Raw genomic sequence first — 18,785 nt, 5'->3', positions numbered from 1 at the left:
TCTCTTTTAAAGACCCTCTGTAAGTGAGTCCTGTATTTTAAAAAGAAATGTGATCTTGAATATATATGATGCTAGGAGAACAAGGGGAATTGTATAATTTGTGACGTTAAGAGGTAATAGGTTGCAAGGACTGGAGAGTCCATGGGTGAACTTTAGGTGTGGGGGTCTGTGAATCCCAGAAACTGCACACATTTTTGTTGGTAAGTGCATGGAGAGAAAGAGTCTTCAGCTTTCATTACCTCCCTAAAAGGACCTTTGGTCCTCAAATGGCCAGTAAACAGTGATTTGGAAAAATCCATGGGAATGTAGATTCATAGGGGTTATGTAGGGGAATTTAGCACTATCTGTGGGATATCTAATAACCTTGAGTCGGTAAAGGGGAGTTCTCGTAGTTTTCTCAAGAAGCAGGCATGGGTCCCATTATCAGGGATGGCGTGGAGCTGGTCTGACCAGTGGGTTGGTTTTGCATGTTGTCTTTGACGTTTTCTGTCAAATTAGCCACATCAGTAGTGAAGAACCCCATTGAACCAGGACTTACGCCTTTCACCAGCATGTCTCATGCCTCCCTTGACTTTATTTTGCAGATGGGAGCAGCGAGAGCTCCCCAACGGGCGTGTCTATTATGTTGACCATAACACCAAGACCACCACCTGGGAGCGGCCTCTTCCTCCAGGGTAAGACTTGGACCAATGAGCCCTGAGGCTCTAGAACTGGCACCAAGAGTCCCCCATCGGCTTCTCCACCACTCTGCCACAATCATCTCTCTATTTCCCCCACTCTCCTCCTTTCTCTGTCTCTTTTCCCCTCCTCCCATAGTCCTCCTCTTCTGTGGTCTCTGCTCTCTCATTCCACTTTCCCTTCTCCCTCCATTTGTTGCCTTGGCCATGGGAGTTCTTTTCTTTCTTATTTATTTATTTAACTGCACTGGGTCTTTGTTGTGACATGCAGGATCTTCGACCTTTCTGGTGCATGTGGGATCTTTTAGGTGTATCACGTGGGATCTAGTTCTGTGCCCAGGGATCGAACTCAGGCCCCCTGCATTGGGAGTATGGAGTCTTAGCTACTGGACCACCAACGTAATCCCCTGGCCCTGGGCTTTCTTAAGTGATATTCAGACCCCCATGCCTGTTGGGTTCTGGAGGAAGGAGGGCTTGGGAGGCCTCTGAAGCCATTGGTCTCTCAGTGGCTTCAGACATTTCACCTGCAGAAATAACCTGTAGGGTGCAGTTTTCAGTTTCAGCAGATGTAGCGAAGTATAGGGACATTTATTCTGGGTCCCTCGACTGCTTTTCCTACCCACTTTAATTCTGTTCTCATTTCTTAGGACATACCAGAATATTTAGAGCATCTATGGGGGGAATAGAGTGCACAAGGAAGCCAAGATAGAGAGGGTGTTGATGAGTTTCGCAGCACCCTGCGTCCCGCCAGCCCCCGGAGACAGTGTGCTGTGGTGTTCGGCTGGGCTTTGTGAGAACGCAGCTAAGTTCTCCAAAACCCGAGGATAAGTGAGGCTTCCAAGTAAGGGAAGACTGTCCAAGTTCAAGGAGAAGGGGTTTGGTTCCTTGCCTGCCAGGGACAGAAAGTTCTTTCCACATGTGTCTCCCAGTCCTGAGAGCTTTTGAAAGGGAATGTATTCTGCTCTCAGGAAAGAATCACCAGTAGAATAGCTATGAAGGCCTCCTATGCAGAACATGAACACTGACTTCCTCTTCTGAAGCTGGTGGAGGGAGAGGCTGTCAGAGTGGACAGGGAGAGCCCTGTGCTCTGTTTGTTCACCTGTCAGGCGTGTGCTGGGCAAATACCACCCCATTTCCCAGTCCTACAGGTTTCCATGTGTGGACTGCTTTTACTTTCAGTTTCCCTAGTAGAATGCTTGTGTTTTCCTTTCCTTCCTTGTCCTTGTGGAAGTCACACTCGTAATCCACCATCCTTAGTTCTCACGGCTCCCCCTTCTCTTTTCTTAAACGAAGGAAACCTCGTTTATTTTATTTTTTCTAATATTTATCTGGTTGTGTCAGGTCTTAGGTGTGTCACGCGGGATCTTTCATTGCGGCACACAGACTCTCTACTTGTAGTGCACGGGCTCAGTTGTTCCACGGCATGTGGGATCTTAGTTCCCCAATCAGGGATCAAGCCTGCATCCCTTGCATTGCAAGCCGGCTTCTTAACCACTGGACCACCAGGGAAGTCCCTGTTTTCTCCTTTGATTTAAAGTCCAAGGAACTTACCAAAGTTAAACGTTGACTTCTTAGAAAAAAGATTAAACATTTTATTATGGAAATTCTAGAAATATTCATATTGAAGTTTTCAAATGTGCACAAAGAATCCCCACACCCTCAACACCTAGCTGCAATAATTATCATCTCAAGGCCATCCTTGTTTCATTTGTACCAGGAGTTGGCAAACTGTGGACCTGTTGGCAAAATCCACCTGCCACCTGTTTTCATAAATGAAGTTTTATTGGAACATAGCCCTTCTCATTTGTTTACTTACGGTCCATGGCTGCTCTCATGCTCATTGGGAGAATTGAATAATTGTGACACAGACTGTATAGCCAGCAAAGACTAAAATATTTACTTTGCAACCGTTCGTAGAAGACATATACTAACTCCTGCTCTGTCATCCTCGTTTGCCCCTCCCCCACCCCATCTTAGATTATTTTGAAGCAAATCCCAGACATCATGTTATTTTATCCAAATTTCAGTATACATGTCTAAAAAATGTTCTCTTTTAAAAGTAAAACCACTGTATTTTTAAGTGTTTACCTACTACCATCAAATACCCAGTCAGTAGTCAGATTTCTCCAATTGTCTCACAAATTAATCATCAACTTTTAACAGGATGTGTTGCACGCTTGTACTTTGTGTGTTTACAGCACATAAAACTCTTTAAGTGTGCTGGTTGCTTGCCTCTTAACCTCTCTGGTTTATAAGTTACGGAAGCCTTGACCTGGTGAACGTATGATGACATCTAAATGAAGATATTTAATAGTGTCTTCTAAGAATGGCTGAGGATTTACTCTTGTTTAAGTGTTGAGGTGGGATACTAGAGCCAGCTTTCTTATTTTCGAGAGAGTTACAATGATATTTTAAGAAAAAGATTCATTTATTTACTCTTGGCTGTGCTGGGTCTTTGTTGTTGTGTGTGGGCTTTCTCCAGTTGGGACGGGAGTGGGCCACTCTTGTGGGGCACAGGCTCTGGGTGCTCGGGCTTCAGTAGTTGCAGCATGAGGTCTCCGTACTTGTGATGTGAGGGCTTAGTTGCTCTGTGGCCTGTGGGATCTTCCCGGACAGGGATCAAATCGGTGTCTCCTGCATTGCAAGGTGGATTCTTAACCACTGGACCACCAGGAAAGCCCTGTAATGTTTTATTGGCTCAGCTCTGTGCCCTCTATAGCCCATGAGTTCTTCCTGAGCTTTAGGCCCTTTGAACTCCTGGCACTTAGTTCTACGATGTAGTAGGGAACCTGGAGAGCACAGAATGCTCAAGCTTTCACTGCTAATTAATGGGAGAAGTTCTGCTCTAGGGAAGTATTGCCATGGTGCGAGCAATCTTGAAACTACAGATGGAGCCACTGCATTGTATCAGCAGTCCTAGTCATCCAGGAGTGAGACTGAGCCGAAAGATTCACTTTATTGTCTGTCCCCTCTGTCTGACCCATGGGACTCTTGTATAAAGACCAGTCGTTTACATGTTTTATCCTCACATTGAGAATCATTATTCCAGTTAGAATAAAGGTTGAAATGCATATTGTTCTAACTTGTTCATAGCTTACAAAAGCTCTTGCCACTTAATAATACCATATGTGTTCCCCGGTGGCTCAGAGGATAAAGCACCTGCCTGCCATGTGGGAGACTTGGGTTCGATCCCTGGGTTGGGAAGATCCCCTGGGGAAGGAAATGGCGGCCCACTCCAGTATTCTTGCCTGGAGAATCCCATGGACAGAGGAGCCTGGTGGGCTGCAGTCCACAGGGTCGCAAAGAGTCAGACACGACTGAGCGAGTTCACTTCACTAAGAGAGTAGCAGATGACACCACCCTTATGGCAGAAAGTGAAGAGGAACTAAAAAGCCTCTTGATGAAAGTGAAAGAGGAGAGTGAAAAGGTTGGCTTAAAGCTCAACATTCAGAAAACGAAGATCATGGCATCTGGTCCCATCACTTCATGGCAAATAGATGGGGAAACAGTGGAAACAGTGTCAGACTTTATTTTTTGGGGCTCCAAAATCACTGCAGATGGTGACTGCAGCCATGAAATTAAAAGACACTTACTCCTTGGAAGGAAAGTTATGACCAACCTAGACAGCATATTGAAAAGCAGAGACATTACTTTGCCAACAAAGGTCCGTCTAGTCAAGGCTATGGTTTTTCCAGCGGTCATGTATGGATGTGAGAGTTGGGCTGTGAAGAAAGCTGAGCACCGAAGAATTGATGCTTTTCAACTGTGGTGTTGGAGAAGACTCTTGAGAGTCCCTTGGACTGCAAGGAGATCCAACCAGTCCATTCTAAAGGAGATCAGCCCTGGGTGTTCTTTGGAAGGAATGATGCTAAAGCTGAAACTCCAGTACTTTGGCCACCTCATGCGAAGGGTTGACTCATTGGAAAAGACTCTGATGCTGGGCGGGATTGGGGGCAAGAGGAAAAGGGGACGACAGAGGATGAGATGGCTGGATGGCATCACCAACTCGATGGACGTTAGCTTGAGTGAACTCCGGGAGTTGGTGATGGACAGGGAGGCCTGGTGTGCTGTGATACATGGGGTTGCAAAGAGTCGGACACGACTGAGCGACTGAACTGAACTGAACTGAAGAGAGTAGATCTTAAAAGTTCTCATCACAGGAAAAAAGAATTGTAACCATGTGCAGTGACAAATGTTAACTACACTTACTGTGGTGATTGTTTTGCAATATATACAAATATTGAATCTTTATGTTGTAAAGATAAAACTTAAACCTATTATAATGTTACATGTCAATTAGATCTCAGTTAAAAAGAAAAAGCAACCAGTGATTTTATCCAGGAGCAAAAAGTGTTGGACCTGGTAATTCATATGAGTGCAATGATTTGTCTTCAGACACTGTTAGGTGGTTCTCAGACCAGAGGTGAGCAGGGGGAATAGGCACTATAGAGCATGGTGTTGGGGACCACTGTCACAGAGGACTCCAACTTGGTCTTTAAGAAAGGCTAGGGGTGGACTTCCGTGAAAAGAGGAAGGTGATCCAGGTTAGGGAAACAGTGTGAATGTGAAAGGTGCATTTAGGGAATGATACATGGAGCAGTTTTGGTGGAGTGTAGGGTTTGTGTGAAATAGCAATGATCAAAGTATGTCTAGTAAGGCCCTAGGGTTTGGTGCAGTTGCCCCCTGGAATCAAACAGCATGAAAGGGCCTCCAACTGCTGCTCTGTTTTTATCGATTGTAATTCTGCATAAGATTTCACCTGCTATCAAGGGTGTGATTATGCTGTTTGACAGTCTGAAATTCACCAATGCAGAGGACTTCTAGTTAAACATATGGATCAAACATGTTTATTTCCATTTCTTCTTGAAAACCCACTAAAATGGCAATAAAAGTTATTTTAAAAAGTATAATGATAAAGGCATGGAAGAGGAGAAAAAGCGTATGGGAGATTGTAATCAAAGTTTAGTTGTTGGTAGAACTGAGAAAGCTGAAACCCAAGCTTCCAGTGTGGGGTTTCCACCCAAAAGACAGCCAGTCCGCACCATGGAGCCCTAGAAAGCCTCAGCCTTCAGGGACATACGGGGTATGTGTAAGTGAATGTGTTATGTGTAATGAGACTGAAAACCTAAAGTTTAAAACTTGTGCAGGGAGCAGCTAGATTCCTAGGTTGTCAGCCATCACTCCCAACCTCCTGCCACACATGTGTGCACACACACACACATGCAACCACATGGCTGCTGCTAGTGTAAGAAGTTCCTGGTAGAATAGAACCAGTGTGGCGAACATGGTCATAGCTGAAGGCAGAGATGAACTCAGGAAAAAGGGATTAAGTGAGAATGCTATTCTCAGGGAAAATATTGGAAAGTTTTTTTTTTTTTTTGCTGGGGTAGTGACAGGTGGTTCAGTTGGTAAAGAATCTGCCTGCAGTGAGGGAGACCTGGGTTCGACCCCTGGGTTGGGAAGATCCCTTGGAGAAGGGAATGGCTACCCACTCCAATATTCTGGCCTGGAGAATCCTATGGACTGTATAGTCCATGGGGTCACAAAGAGTCAGACACGACTGAGGGATTTTCCCTTTCACTTTCTTCAGTGACCAGTCTAAGGGGAGAAAACTATAGATCATGATATTTGAGGATCTTCAAGTGAAACAAGTGACCAAATTCAGAAATCAGCTTTTAGACATGTTAGCACTCAGGAGGATTGATATAAAGCCATCATCAGATATGCAGGGTTTCAAAAAATTAACTTTGGTCCATCCTCTCTCAGAAACTCCTAGCTGTTTTCTTCCACCAGACAAGAAGAAACAGAGAAAGAAATCGTGAGATGCAGGACACAGGAGACTGACTCAGCTCAGGGGCCATGAGGAAGATGAAGGAGGATGACTTAGGACAGGAATGTAGAGCAGGCCTGGAGAAAAGGGTGCTGGACAGATGAGGCCAAGAGTTAAGTGACCCTGGTGGCACCTGCCCTGTCAAGAGTCTGGGGCTGAATTAGTGGCAGGTCCTTGAAGTCCAAGCTGAATAAAACATGCAGTTCTTAACTCTAGAGAAAAAGAAAAAGTTGTACAAGTAAGGATGTGTATGTATAGTATTCTAGAAAGTTATAATCCAAACCCCAAATATTGATTTAATGATGCTTTTCTAAATTGGGAGGACAGGAAAGGAGAGAGCTTTGTGTGTGTTAGCTGGTAGGGTACAAGAACTAATTCTTCAGCTTTGAGAGTGGCAAGTCCATAGTAATCTCTGACTTGGCAGAAATCAAGAAGTTATGCAGTAAGCATTTATTTAGAAGATACAATCAAGAGTTGAAGGTAATTGTTGCCCCCGGGAAGCAGAATTCAGCAATGGGGAGGAGGGCAGGAGACACTGGATTTCATTGTCTCTCCTGTAGTACTGTTTGTGTTTCAAACTATAGATACATGATTCCTTTGCTAACAACTAAAAATAAATAAAGATCACCAGTTGGGAGAATTTATGAGAAAGGTGGGAAGGTTCCAGGTTATTGTGAGCCTTAAATACTAATATGACAGTTTGACTCCAGCATTTCATAAAGGGTCAGTCTGCTGGGGTTACCGTGATGGTAGTTTATGGGCTGGATTGCATGGGAAGGTTCATTCAAGGATACTTGGACATGAAAATGGAAAGTCAAGGACAGGGAGACAAAATAAAAAGAAGCCCTGAGGCTGAGCGGCTTACTGACATCAGTGGGAAAGGGAAAGTCAGGAATGATGGTGTGGTTGCATTCCTGGGTGGTGGACTGATGGAAGGAAGACTGTGGAAGATTCAGGTGTGGGGCGAGAATGATGGTGTTTAGGTGAATCCAGAGTGATGGCTGATCATGAAAGCAAGGCAGTCCAGCAGGCGGAATCCATGCGCAATCCAGGAACGGGCCTTGGGAGGTGAAGAGAAGCCAATTTTAGGGAGCCTTTCAGTTTGAAAGAATCATTGAAGAGGTGGCAGCAAAAGTCAGCTAGGAGGCTAACCCTGAAAGCTGAGGAAAGTATCAGTCAGCCCAAAGCATTATAGTCTTGTGAGTAAGACCAGAATTCAGAGATGGTGTGAGAAGGTAGTCAGGGAACAGAGACCCTCTGACACTTTGGAATCATCCAGTGTGATCCATTGTGGGTTCCTTTTTTCACTGGGTGAATCCTGTTTTCTTCAGTAGTATCTCCATCTTATCTTCTTGAAACTCCTTTTCTCCCCCTTCTCGTTTCAGACTTATAATGGAAAATTCAGGCATACACCAAATTTGAGAGAATAGTACAATGACTCCCTTGTAACCATGGCCTGGTTCTAACAGTTAGTAAGATTTTGTTTCATCTGACCTCCCACTCTTTAGGGGAGGCAACTGATGAATTGTCAAGCAAGTCCCAGTCATCCTATCCTTTGATCTATAAATACACCACATATGCCTCTAACAGATGAGATTAAAAAAAAAAATCAGAATACCATTATCCCAACATAATTAGCAGGACTTCTGTTACCTCATGTCACGTGCAGTCTGTGTTCCATTTCCCCCGATTGTCTTAAAAACATTTTCACACTTGCTTTGTTTGAATCAGATCCAAACTCAAGATCAACACATTGCTTTTGGCTGATAATCTCATAAGTCTCTCTTAATCTGTAAGTTCCTTCAACCTTTTCTTTTTTTTTTAAAACTATATATTTGTTGACTATCTTGAACATCTGTCTTGTAGAAATTCTCACATAATGAATGTGGCTGATTGTGATTCCTGGTGTGTGTTACATGCTCCTTTATTCCTTATCTTTCCTGGCAAATTGGTCATTAGATGTGGAGGCTTCATTAGATTTAAATTCATTTTTTAAAAATTGAAATATAATTTACACACAGTGAGATAAACAGATCTCTGTTATGCAGTTCACTGAGTTTTGGCAAATGCATACATTCATGTCACGCACACTCCATCAAAATGTAAAACGTTTCTGTTACCCTGCTTTCTTACTTTCTTTTGATCACTTCTTCACCATATATGTGGAAATCAAGCTACACCTACCAAGCACAGCTGAGAATTTTCACTTCCTGTTCTAGCCCTGCCTTGCCCATGGATATTTTAGCGCCAACTTTGGAAGATTGCTTCCTCATTAAAGATAACATGGAGAGTCCTGCTGTCTTTTGCACCAACTCTTCCTATGACCAGTCAATATATTTTTGCTGGCATCTTATGTCAGGACAATTTCAGTTGCAAGGAAGAAAAATTTGGATCTAAATTGGCTTGAATAATGAAGAGATTTCACTGCCTCATGATCCTGAAAATTCTAGACATAGATCCTGGTTTCAAGGGAACCATGATCCAGTGGTTCAAACGGTATCCCCAGGGGACTGGCTTTCCCCCCCCCATTTTTCTGCTCTGCCATCCACTGGGTCAACTTCATATTGTGTTTGGGTCCAGGATGTTAGCCAGTCCCAGGACTGCATGCTTTCTCAATCACATCTGGCAAGGAAGACTACATTTTTCCCACTGTAAGTACTAAAAATTATGAGATTCACCCTGATTGGTTTGACATAGGTCACATGCCCACTCCTGGTCCAGTCAGCCATTCAACTCCAGGGTCAGGAGTATAGTCAGCTGCTGCAGAGCCACTTGGATCTCTGACATGAAATCCAGGGGCTGTTGGTAGAAGAGACTGGTTGGGGCTTCCCTGGTGGTCCAGTGGTTAAGACTTCATCTTCCAGTGCAGAGCATGTGGGTTTGATTCCTGGTCAGGAAGGTAAGATCCCACAGGCCTCATGGTCAAAAACCCAGAACATAAGCAACAGAAGCAATCTTGTATCAAATTCAATAAAAACTTTAAAAATAGTTCACATTAAAAAAAAAATCTTTAAATGTTAAAAAAAAAAAAAAAAAAAGATTGAGATCGGTTGCTGCAGGGGCAACCACAGATGTCTGTTAGAATCATCCTGGCCCCCAGAGCATCCGTGACTGGGCCCCACCTGCCTCTGCCTCCCTGGAGCAGCCAAGCTCCTGGACCAGACCCTACACCAGACCTTTCCTCGCCATCCTCCTTGCCAGCCTGCCCAGTTTCTCTGTGTGAGCGTAGGGGTGAGGTGGTCACCGTGTTCACTCGGAGCTTGATGTTTTCAGCTGGGAGAAACGCACAGACCCCCGAGGCAGGTTCTACTACGTGGACCACAATACCCGGACCACCACATGGCAGCGCCCCACAGCCGAGTACGTGCGGAACTACGAGCAGTGGCAGTCCCAACGCAACCAGCTCCAGGGCGCCATGCAGCACTTCAGCCAAAGATTCCTCTACCAGGTGAGACGCAGGGGCCGGCCACAGGTGGAGGGCGAGCCTCCTGGCGCTATGAAACAGGCAGCTTCACCCATTCTCCTTCCACCTGTTCGGTTGAGTAGGGAAAACAGTGGGTAGAAATGTCAGGCCCTGGAGATTTTACTCATTACAGCGAAATTCCTCAAAACTCTGGCATTTCTAACTTAGTGACTCAGTGTCTAGCTTCTGTATTTATGGGCTCAGTACCTGTGTCTGTAACCGAATTTCCCATCTTCCTTCTGAGACTGGATTTCTCTTCCGGTCCTTCCATCCAGGTCCATTTATCCTGCCTTGAGACCTGAAGGTCACTGTGACCTCTCCCATACCTCACCTTTTCAGATCTTTATTATCTGACAGATTCTAAAAGCTGGAGGGACTTTAATGTTCGCCTGGATCTGGGGATGGGCAAACTATGGCCTCTGGACCAAATTGGCCCCCATCTGGTTTTGTAAATTAAAGTTTTATTGGAACACATGTACACTCGGTAGTCAAGGTTTTGACTGTGGCTGCTTTTGTGCTACAGTGACAGAGCTGAGTAGCCACAACAGAGACCAGGCGGCCCATAAAGTCTAAAATATTTTTTTTATGGCTGTTTACAGAAAAATTGTATGGCTCCACCGGTCTAGATCAACTTCTTCTATCTGATTCTTGATTTTCCCCTTCTCCTCCCACCTGGAAGGTGAAGGCAGCCTTGAAATTGTCTCTTTGCTGGCATTCTCTCTGATCTGTACTGTTTTGAGCAGAGCTGTCTTCAAATATCACTGTCATTTTGTCACTTTTTAAAAAATCACTGTGGAGGATTTAAGGGAAGGGGGCTTTGCTCTGAATTGACCACTGGTTCAAAACCTTCTGTGGCCATAACCTTCAGAATAACATTAAAATTTTATAGTCCAGGATTCAGAGTTTTGTGGTCCTGTGTCCCTTTAGGAACTTTCCTTCCTGGGTGTCTGTCTCACTGGAGCCCTGGGTTCCCAGCAACCCAGTGCTTGGTGGGGAGCCTCTTTGACAGAAAGGTGGGATTCTCAAGTTGTAACTCTGATTGCATTTTCTCTGAGCCCCTTGAATTTGAAGCTTGGGATCTGTAATATAGAACCTGTACGAGGTGTGGTATATTGGAGGTTGGAAACTTGTTGAGCTGGTCTATGATATTACCATGTTTAACAAACATTATTTCTGTTTGAATTGAACTTCAACCCTACAACTCATGTCTAAGTGCTCAGAAAACCTGTAATTCCAGTTAACTGAATAGCATTCATCATCAGCTTTGCCATCATTTCCACCTCTTTTTCTGTTCACTCAAAGCATGAGCCACCGCATCAATCATAAGACATTGCCCTTGGCTGGCTTGTTACTTCTTTTGTTCGTGGGGGCTGACTGTTCACCATATAGTGTTTGCTTAGTATGAATGAGCAGAAAGTCCGCTGTTTGTCACATTGAGTTGCCTCCAAGGTCAGCTTGATGTCTGTCTACACCCGTGCCCCGTGGTGTGTACCTAGTTCAGCATCTATACTGCTGGGCATCTGGCCGCCCACTCCACAGCCCTTCTACATATGCTGGGTATCATGTTCTGCTATGTTTCAAAACTGGGTGGAATCTGACCCTTTCCTGCATTTCAGAAATTATTCCTCTTGAGTTGGGCCCCAAGGACTTTCCCTGCCATTTCTTTGGGTGGTCGTGGCTGCAAAACTGGGATGGTCTGAGCAGCTTTGTCCTTTGACTTAGAGACAAGGACGCATTTTAGGAGCCTTGCATAGTTTTTTCTCCCTGCTTACCCACTTTCTCAAATTGAAAAAGAAAAATCCATTGAAGGGCTCCTTCTCCCCCTTCCCTTCCCACACACCGTGTGGGTTCTGTCGGTTGGCCCAGATGTTTGGTGTGTGAAAGGGAAGATTCTGGAGCTCACGTCTGCTTGTGCTTTTGGAGGCATCATCTCCCTCACCTGCCTCTCTCATTTCAACAACACCGTTCTGGGCCTGCAGAGGTAGAACTTTGACTTGGAGTGTCCCCTGAAAGTAAAAGTTCAGGGCTTAAAATAAAAAAGTCCGTTCTGAGTCCTCTAACACGGTTTCCTCAGCGTGGCTGGGGATCCAGGAGGGTTCTAGATGGAGTGATGATTCCCTTTTCTCCCTGAAACAAGACTCATGTTGAAAAATGGGCAGGCCTCTTTTTTTTGGGTCAGCTCTCAATGTCTCTCTGTTGACTTCCCTCCTCTTTGGAATTGGTTTACCCCTCTTGTTTGCTGTGGTGCCATGTCCTGGTTGCAAGTAAGAAGAGTCGCTTTCATAGAGTTATTTTGGGGTTTGGCCTTGGCCCAGGGTTTGACTCGGAAGACCTAAGAACTGATACTATAGCAGTGGCTTCCCCTCCTCCTCCTCCTCTGCCCCTGCTGCCGCTGCTAACGCTCCTGGGCCAAAACCAGACCTTATTCTTCTTTGCTGCCCTGCAGAGAACATGAACTATACAGTTTGACGTGGAAAGTCTAGGGAATCCCAGATGGCAGCCTCCTGCAATTCCTTCCAGCCTAACACACACCTTTGTCTATCTCTCTGTTACTGTTCCTTTACTTCTTTTTAAAAATTAATTAATTAAGCATATGGGATCTAGTTCTCTGACCAGGGATTGAACCCGGGCCTCCTGCATTGGGAGCACAGAGTCTTAACCACTGGACCACCAGGGAAGTCCCCATCATTCTTTTTTTAAAAAAAATATTTATTTATTTTGGCTGCACCAGGTCTCAGTTGCAGCATGCAGGATCTTCAGTCTTTGTTGTGGCTTGCGGGTTCTTTAGTTGTGGCACGTGGGATCTAGTTCCTTGATCAGGGATGGAACCTGGGCCCCCTGCCTTGGGAGCGTGGAGTCTTAGCCACTGGACCACCAGGGAAATCCCTCGGTCCCTTATTTCTTACACGTTTCCCTCTCCTGATGCCCCAGAGTGCCTTTGTTACTTGTGATCATCACATGCACACTTGTGTTTGACCCATGCTGTCTTGCTTTGCCATCTGTTTTTGTGGTCTTGCTGCCATCCACAGAGCAAGCCCAGCCTGTTCCTGTGCATCTTCTAATTGCAAAAGGACCCTGCTCGCAGCCTGCTGCCATTTCTGTGGCCACTCCTCCTCCTCTGCCACCTCAATCCTCCTCTAATAATCAGAGGAGAACAGCCAGTGTCAGCAAGACCGAAACACATCACTCTGTGGCTGCTAACGCGTGACGCAAAAGTGCTCTATCCAGAAACAGTGTTTCTTACTCTGTAAAGAGTCCCTTGGATCAAATTCTCAAGCCACCTGAGGTTTCTTCTGCGCCTACTGGTTGCATCCTTTAAAAAAAAAATAAGAAAGGAGCCTGCCTTCCACACTGTAACGTCTGTGCTCTCCCCAGAATTTGTCTTGCCCTCGGCTGTATTTGCTAGACATTCTTTATTTCTGAGTTGGTATCTTAAAATATTACTGGAACTTATCGCTCAGTCCCTGAGGGACTTGAACTCACGTGAGCCCTCTGGCTCACGGCCTGCACCCCAGTTCTCCCCACCCAGAGATGGTTACCAGGAAAATCATTCAACAGCATTCCTTTCTCTTCCTGATAATAAAGGAAGCTATCTTGGTCTCTTGGGGTCACTGGCACACCCCAGGGTCCCCCTTCTGCCAGCAGTCTCCCCACGCCCCTCTCTCTGTGGCTCTCCCAGCTGTGCTCCAGGTAGCACTTGCAATCTCTTGTTTCAGGGGAAGGTGTGGAAGAAGAAGAGAAGGGGCAGGTGATTGGCTCATTGCAGACATGGGATTTTGGGGTTTGGGTTTGCTGGCCAGAAAATATAGATTTTAATTTTTTTAATGTCTCCTTGGCTTCCTTTCATCTCCTCTAAACATATTTCAAGTTGTACTGTATACATTAGGGAAGAAATATCTGAAATAATCAAGTGCTTTGCTTTAACTGTTAAGAGGTAAAATCATGAGTGTCAGCTTCCACTGACCCGTTTCATATATTTGCTCATGTTTATCAGTCTCTGACTTCTCTCCCTTCCTCTCTCTCTCTCCCCCTGACCCCGTGCTGGGGAGGGGGTGATCTAATAGGATGAGAATGAGAGCATACCAAAGGCATTTGTCAGAAAAACCACCTGGATGAGAAAGAGTTAACATCGTGTAAAGTTTCTGACATTAAAAGAAGGCAAAGGTTAAGAAAGGGGCCTGTAAACATTTTTTTTTAACTTTATATACTTATTTATGCTGTAGCGTGCAGTATGCGGGGTCTTAGTTTCCTGACTAGGGATCACACCCATGCCCCCTGCATTGGAATTGCGGCGTCTTAACCCCTGTGCCACCAGGGAAGCCCCAAACATTTTTCATTTCTAGTTCAGTACAGGTCACAGAGGCTGTGAGGAAAGACCTTTTGGTGTATTGATTTGTAGAGTTAGACAGGAGATGACTGTAAGCCCACTGAAGCCTGGTTGGTACCAATTGGGAGCTAATTTCCCATCAGAGCTCCTGGATGCTTTGCAGATCATTTGTTTACTCTGAAAACAAAACAAAATAAACAAAACAAAAACACAGAAAAATCAGCAAAAAAAAAAAACCCAAAAATTACACCAAATGCTGCTGCTTTTAATTTCTTGACATAATCTTTCCTGTAGTCCTTCCCTTTTGCAAGGACATCCATTGCTCTAGCTCAGTGCTCACCCACTGGCTTCATTATCTGAAGCGCATGTGTGTTTCACAAGGTGGTTGCTTTCCTTCGTTGCCGAGTATAGCTACGAAAAAGTCAGAGGAGCTTGGATTTTATGAGATGCTCACTCCCCTCATTCCCCCACCTCCACACACACACACCAAAAAAAAAAACCTCCGTGAATTTGGGAGGTGTTTTTTTCCCCCCAGTAACCATCAGACAAATCTGAATTGTGGTGACAAGCGTAAGGTTGAGGGCAACATGCCTCAAATCGAGGACAGCCTAGCGTCCCACACCTTGGAGAAGTCTCACCCTGCCTCTGCTGAAAGGTGACTCCGTTCCATCAAGGGACCTGTGGTTTCCAGACTTAAACGTCTTTGTTGCAACTTGATTTGGAAGAGATGCCTGTGTCGCCACCACCTCGGAAAGAAAGTTGCTCTGTCATTTCAGCTGGGGGTGGAAGGGGTTTCGTTGGCCGTTGAGTTCTACCAATGTTTTCTCAAGCTGAGACTGAGCTCCATTCATTCTCCTGCCCGTGTGTGGCTCCATTGGCCCCAGACGGGGCCAGCCAGGCAGCCCGAAGTCTGCACTGAGAACTTGATCCGCCTAACATAGCGATTAAATTTTAGTAAGTGAAATAAAAATGCTTCGGCGAGAGAGAAGAAAAAGAAGAAGAAGAAGAAAAAAAAAAAAAAACAACAGAAAGAGAGAAAGCAAGCAGGGAACAATGCTTGTTTTATTTCACTCTGAAGAGTCTTTGACAGCCCCCCCTTCCCCGCAGGATATGAGAACTCTCGGGCCGCTGCAGCCTGGCCCCAGGGACCCCACAGCAGAATTAGGCAGGGGCTGGGGGGCTCTAATGTAAACAGTAACCCTCAAGGCCTGGAGTCAGCCTCCCCAACCCTGCTTCTTTCTTTCTTTCTCCTGTCTCCCCTTCTCTCTCACCACCTCGCCCCCAGCCCCACCTCCCCAGACAGGCGCCCACAGAACACTGAACAACTTCAGGTTCAGGCCGGAGGAGAATAAAGGTGCTTTGTGAAGGGAAGCCAAGCGTTCCTGGGGGAGGTGAGGGGCCCGGGGCCTGAATGTGCCCTCAGTCCGTCGCACACACGGCTGCTCCCTCTCCCTGCGCACCCAGGAGTGGGGTGGAGGGAGGAGGGCCCAGCCCCCAGCCAGGAAGCTCTGGGCGTGGGCAGGGCTTGTGGGAATGATTTCATTGGAAAGGCCTGCGATATTTTTTCCCCTCCCGTGTGTGGTTCTTGGAGAAAGTTGGAGGTGGTGGTGGTGATTTCAGTCGCCTTGGCTGCCCTGAGCAGGAGCTGAGAGGAGGCACCAGGCCGAGCTTGCCGGGCAGCCCTGCTCCGGGCCCTCCTGCCACGCCTGGGGCCCGCTCCGGGCCTCGGCTCACCTTCACCTGCACACCTCTCCCTCCCCCTCGCTCCACCCTCTTCACTACCTGTCCCGGCCCTCAGTGTGCAGGGTTCTTTTGGGGTTTTTTCCTTCGAAGAAGAAGAAGACTTTGGAGAGGAGCAGATGCCACCTAAGGCCCCACTGTTTGCTCTGCAAAGTGCTGAAATGTGGAAACTAGTCCTTGGCAGTTTTAATTTTGATCGATTGGTTTATTTTTATCCAGCGGCTTTTTTTTTTAACCCCTGTGTTTTGCTGTGTTTCTGTGTTTAGTCTTCGAGTGCTTCCACTGACCATGACCCACTGGGCCCGCTCCCTTCCGGCTGGGGTAAGTATTGAGTTCTCTGTTCTGTACCCTCAGGGCGTCAGCTGATGGCTCCATGGCGCTCTGTCCTCTTTCCCCATGCGTCTTCCTCATTCTTCTGCCTCCGTTCCCCTGTTTCGACTCTTTCCAGCACACCCTCCAGGGATGCCCAGCTGGAACAGTTGCAGGCGATGGGGCTGGAAGGTGGGGAAAATAGCCGAGCTCTCCTGCACCCCCGGAACACCTCCTCCGCCATCACTGCAGGCGCCTGACCCTATGCAAGAAATGTCCCAGCAGCCATGGGACTGTTGGGTTGCAGTGCTGACTTTCAGGGTGCCCCCTCAAGAATCCATCCTATGTGGTGAAGGCATTGTGACACTGGCTGATTCCTAGATGCATTTGTAGGTCTGTGGCTGTCTGCTGAGACACCTTACCATACCTTTCTTTGCAGTTGAGATGGTGGAGGATTTCAGCTCGATTTTGAATCATGGAAGCCATCTTTTTACTTGTGATAAATGGCTGTGAAAGGGGCCAGAGGGAAGCAGATGAGAGAGTTGAGTGTGGGCTGCTGACATTAGGAAAGTGTACCATTGCTAGTTTATAATGCCATGCTGGATTCTCCCTGTCACTGGAGAATCCCAAGTCCTTCGTGTCGTTGGCCAGTAATGAGTTAGAGGGATGGACAGCCGTGACCTGAGAGAGATGGTGGGCCTTATGACTATTTTGGGAAGGAGTGGCTGTGCCAAAAGCGGTCATGAGAGATGGTGGGACTCAGCGCATTCTGCAGCTCTGATCTGGGTCAGGGTTTTGTTCAGTATATATGCCGAGAGTCCTTGGGAGCTGAAGAGGGCAGACTTTGCAAAACTTGGCATATGTCGGGTTTAATTTGTTTGTTAGGCCTGCAGGAGACAGTGAACGCCGGTTCGGTGGTGTTCACAGGTGGTGTGAAGTTGGGCAGGGGTGTGCTTCCCAACAAAGGAGCTGACAATGATAGGATGAGCATCACCTGAAAAGTGCAGCTTGTGAGCTGGATCCTGTTGATGCAGACACAACTACTGCCTGGTCATAATTTATGGGGTTACATCAACCCCCAGAGACCCCTAGGGTATCACTTAGTCAATTACCACTGCATTCCAGGGCACTGCAAAGACCCTCTAGTCCTTCTAGTGGGATATATCTGTTAGTGAGGTCCCCCCATTTAGTTCTTGATTTTCAGCTCAGGAATCCCTTAGTCACACAGGTGATCCATCTGACTCCCTGAAAGAATGAAAGGTCATAGTTCATTGTTGTCTCAGAGTTTGACAGCAAGTCAAACATGAGCAGGTCAAATAGGTTCCCTGGCTGGGCAGGAAAGGACTCATCAGATGAAATGAGAATTGTGTAAAGCTATCTGGCAGACCCTGTGACCTACAGTGGGGATCCCAGAGTTGTTCCTGGATCCCTAGAGTCAAGTGGTTTGTTTCCATACCAGTTCTGCTAAATGATGATCACCAAGTAGGAGCTGCAGTGGGGTCTTGAGAACAGCTCCCAGATGCCAGGTGTGAAATAGCTGAGATGGGAATAGGAGCCATGGCTGGAGTCAGCACTATTTTACGAATGATCAGGAAAACACACAAGACTGTGATGATGTGAAACTGAGAGGAAAAGGAGCATCTGGCCAAGGGCCCGGGAACCTTCCTGATGGAGTCCTCTGGGCTTTGTGTTGGCTTCCCCAGGGCCCATCTCCCCAGGGAAAGTTAAGAGTCTAAGAATAGCAAAACCAAAGGAGAGTTGCGTTTAGGGCAAGCCTGCTCTTGAGTCTACTGTGCTCAGTCCCGGGTCCCTTTCGGCTCCTCCAGCAGAGACTCCACGTTCTCCCCAAGCACTGACCCAGGGGTCCGGACACCTTAGGTTTAGATCCACGTCGTCTCAGCTCCTCTGACCCTGGGTGTGTGACTGAATGCTCCCGAGTCCCTTTCTTCCTAGATGAAGTTGGGCTAAGATGTTTAAGGACTTTCCCAGCCCTCAAACCACCACGTTGTATGCAGCAAGGTGGTTCCCATGGGCCATGGGAGGCCCTCACGTAGTGACAGTGGCATCGGCTGGCTGGACAGATCCCCCAGGCTTGGCTTTGGTCCTTGGCCAAGAATACGTGGACAGTCTAGTTCATAGCAGAAGCTTCTGGGCTGGGAGTGGCTCCCTGATCCCCTCACAACCCTGTCAGGAAGCCAGTCCTCTGTGGAACAGTCCCACAGGCTGTTCTGAGGTGATGGGAGCTCTGTCATAATCCCAGGCACCTTCTTTTCTTTCTTTTCCTTTTGTCTGTTGTTTTTTGAAATTTCCATCAAGTAATGGATACCAGGTAAGGCAGACAGGGACCAGGACCCTTGGTTGATACTGTGAACATTGCAGGCTGCTGCTCAAGGGGTGGGGGCTGGGCTCCATAGTTCTGGATCTTTTTCAGCTTTTGGG

The 18,785-nt window shown here is 46.6% G+C and overlaps 1 protein-coding gene across 1 annotated transcript in view; it reads left to right on the top strand.

Annotated features, from left to right (window-relative positions):
* The window catches only part of WWP2 (WW domain containing E3 ubiquitin protein ligase 2), a 143,608-nt gene that overhangs the window by 111,801 nt on the left and 13,022 nt on the right, over positions 1 to 18,785 (top strand). The window contains exons 9-11 of the mRNA XM_005896501.3: positions 585 to 674; positions 9,781 to 9,955; positions 16,304 to 16,358. Of these exons, the coding sequence (XP_005896563.1) occupies positions 585 to 674; positions 9,781 to 9,955; positions 16,304 to 16,358 (320 nt within the window). The remainder of the gene's footprint in view (positions 1 to 584; positions 675 to 9,780; positions 9,956 to 16,303; positions 16,359 to 18,785) is intronic.

This window comes from Bos mutus, chromosome 18 (assembly GCF_027580195.1).
Source record: "Bos mutus isolate GX-2022 chromosome 18, NWIPB_WYAK_1.1, whole genome shotgun sequence".
Lineage (NCBI taxonomy): Eukaryota > Metazoa > Chordata > Mammalia > Artiodactyla > Bovidae > Bos > Bos mutus.
Note: the sequence above shows the minus strand (reverse complement) of the source record. Positions and strands in the feature narration are given on the sequence as shown.